We start from the raw sequence: 2,972 nt of genomic DNA on the forward strand, positions 1-2,972 counted from the left end.
TGGCTTCACAAGAAAGGAGAAATGCCCTGTGAGCCACAGCAGGACCTGCTCCGGCTCCAGAAGAAAACAGGCAGTAGGTCATAATGTGGGCCAGGGTACGGCAACCTGACTCCCTTGGGAGCAAGCCTGAAGGACCCCGGGGAGCACCCACACACGAGTCAGACCTGTGAACATGCCACCTCCACTCAGGGATGTCGAGCGAGGTGGCTCATCTGCCCAGATCCAGAGCACAGACGCCTCAGCACAAACACAGCCTGGCAGCACACCGTGTTCCATGATGGAGCCTGACAAGCCAAATCCTCGGCACAGCGTGCTGTGGGCACCAGTCCCACACCCAGCCAAATCCCAGTGGCACAAGTGCAACCCCAGGCATGAGAAGACACCGTGGTGTCAAGCCCAGCACACACACGTCCAGCTCGCAGAGCCCAAACCCAAAACGTGAACCATTCCCAAGCCAGAATCTCCATGCCTCTCTCCGCCAGCATCCCTGCACAGCACCGACAACCGCCGTCTCCAGCACCCTGTGCACACCGGCTGCAGCGCAGATACACAATGCCGCAATTAAAATGCATCCTAGATAAGAGTTTGGCAATTAGCCAGCACCGGCGGAGGAGCCAGCCTAATGCACAGCATGGATTTCCTCATTAACAAACACAAACACAATCGATCCCGCAGCACAGATAAATAGGTCAGGGGGCTGGACGATCACCTGGCCAAAATCTCCTGGGGGAGTACCCAGCTCTCCTCCTGCCCTGAGGAAGGAGGGATCTTCTGGAGCCCAGGGTCGAGCCTCTCCCCAGCAATTCGAGGCTGGGGGAGTTAACCTGCACCGGAGGCTCTGATCAGTCAGAGAGGGGAAGAGGCAATGAGAGATGGGCACTAGACAGGCTGCCAAGTCAGCCCCATCCACCACTCCGCCCAACCTGGCTCCCTGCTGAAAAGAAACAGCCTCTGCAAGTGCACGAGTGCTCCCCGAGCCACGGAAATGCAGAGGGTCAACACTACTGACCCCTAAAAGATGCCCCAAGGAACCAGTTTCCACCCTGCAAAATGCAATACAGCATCAGTTGCTTTATGGCTGCTCCCTTCACTCACCTGCAAAGGCTTTGGAGATCCGCTCCTTCTTCCACTCCCAGGGCTGGTCATACTCCTCTGGAGGCCGCTCATCGTCCTCCGGCAGCCGGGACTCCCTGGGCCTGGGGCAAGCCAGGCGGTCACCGTCCATGTCCAGCCCACGAAGCACAGGCTCGTAAGGAGTGTCATAGAGGGGCAGCGGCCGGGCAGGAGCCTCCCGTAAGCCTTTCTGGCGGATCTCTAGCAGGAGAAAAGGGAAAAGACCGTGAGCTTTTTGCCCAACAGTCTGGCCATGGTTCCCAAAGTCCTGCTAGATCGAAGGGCCCAATTTCATCTGAGGGCAACGTGGGGTTGGGAGCATCAGTGATGGAAGAGACCCCTCAAACCTCCAGCAAGTGCCGGCCAGATGCAGGGGAGCTGCTGAGCAGCTGGGTCCTGAGCAGTCCACAGCACCAAGATGCCTGCTCTCCCCACAGTGCAACATCCCCACTCTTGGGCAGCCCTGCAAAACCGGGGTCCACAGGGGTCCATGATATCCCAGAGCCCAGATCCCTGCGAGCAGCAAGGCCGGGTTTCTTCCCTGGACGCCCTGTTTAATAAACATCCCTTCCCTCGAGCAAAACAAAAGTCTTTGCCACATACACAAGGAGCCTCTTCACCGCTTGCTGATTTTTCCAAGAAATGTAATGGTCTAGTCCAAAAAGCCACATGAGCTTTCCAGAAACCACTCACTCCAGGAAAACCATGGAACTGCAAAGCAGAGCCAAAGCCTGGAGTGCACAAGCCATTCACGGTGACCCTGCCTGCGCCGCAGGGGTAAGAGCGATGCCTTCGGGAGCACGCGCTCTCGCCTTGCCTGCTCTCCGGCCGTAAACAAGCCCACTGGGGACCCTGCTGCTGCAGCAGACAACGGCACGCTCTGGCCCAGTCCTAACCGAATTAAATAGCTCCCACATCCGTCTTTGTTTTATGCCAGACTCATCAAATGTCAGGCCTCTCCTGTCTCAGTCTGGCAAGCAGGCCCATGGTCTTGAGAGTAGCCTCTGGCTACGACAAGCCCACTGAACATGGCTAATGCTAGGAAAATTGGCCTGCAAAGTGGCTGTACACCATCACAGCCATTTCCCACGTCTGCCTTGTCTGGGGACCTGGTGTTGTCAGGGGTTGCAAGGAACAGCGTAAAGTGGCCACCAAATTCTCACGGCAGGGATCAGAGCCTTCCACCTTACCAGCCATCATCTTCTGGGCTTCATATGGCTCCATGTATCCATCATTCTCCGTCACCTTCTCCAGCCCTCCCTGGCTACCAGCCACCTGTGCCGCATCGAAGGGATCTGCGTAGTCCTCCAGGACAGCCAGCTAGAAGAGGGGAAGGGTAGGAGAAGGGTTAGGGTACTCCCTGCCTTTTTTGGGGGGGTCAGGGACCAATTGGAACCCCTTGAAACCTCACCACAAACTCTGCTAGCAGCAGCCTGAGTGGCAGCCGGGACTCCGAGCCCGCATCACGACAGCCCCACAGAGCAGGTGCTGGCAGCAGGCGGCTTTCCAGGCACCAGCGCTCGGCTGTGGAAACGCTCCAGCCTTTGTCCCGAAAGCTGGGAGAGAGCCAAGCAGAGCAGAAGGCGGCCCGGCCTCCTCCCTTAGCATCGGCTCAACACTGCCAGCACCCATGCAGACACCCTAGCAAAGCCCCCACCATGGCATGGGGCTGCCAGCGGTACCATCCTCCCTCCATGGCACGCAGATGTTCTCCCTCCAGGCAGCCACATTTCCTCACCCGAGGTGGAGAAGAGGCACAGATCCCAGTACAGGGGTGTCAGCTGGCACTGGCGTGACTGGGAACTCACAGGTTATTTGCCAGGGACCCTGCAGGCTTGTTTGAAGACACTTCTTCACAA

The 2,972-nt window shown here is 57.8% G+C and overlaps 1 protein-coding gene across 1 annotated transcript in view; it reads right to left on the reverse strand.

The window, feature by feature from the left end:
• Positions 1-2,669, reverse strand: part of LOC104507627 (SH2 domain-containing adapter protein F-like) — a gene marked incomplete at both ends in the record, with an annotated part of 3,397 nt that extends 728 nt beyond the window's left edge. Inside the window, 3 exons of the mRNA XM_010148968.1 lie at positions 1,096-1,314; positions 2,304-2,433; positions 2,525-2,669. Coding sequence (XP_010147270.1) covers positions 1,096-1,314; positions 2,304-2,433; positions 2,525-2,669 — 494 coding nt within the window. The remainder of the gene's footprint in view (positions 1-1,095; positions 1,315-2,303; positions 2,434-2,524) is intronic.
• Between the last annotated feature and the right edge of the window lie 303 nt (positions 2,670-2,972).

This window comes from Eurypyga helias, unplaced genomic scaffold, assembly GCF_000690775.1.
Source record: "Eurypyga helias isolate BGI_N326 unplaced genomic scaffold, ASM69077v1 scaffold18803, whole genome shotgun sequence".
In the NCBI taxonomy this organism is placed as follows: domain Eukaryota; kingdom Metazoa; phylum Chordata; class Aves; order Eurypygiformes; family Eurypygidae; genus Eurypyga; species Eurypyga helias.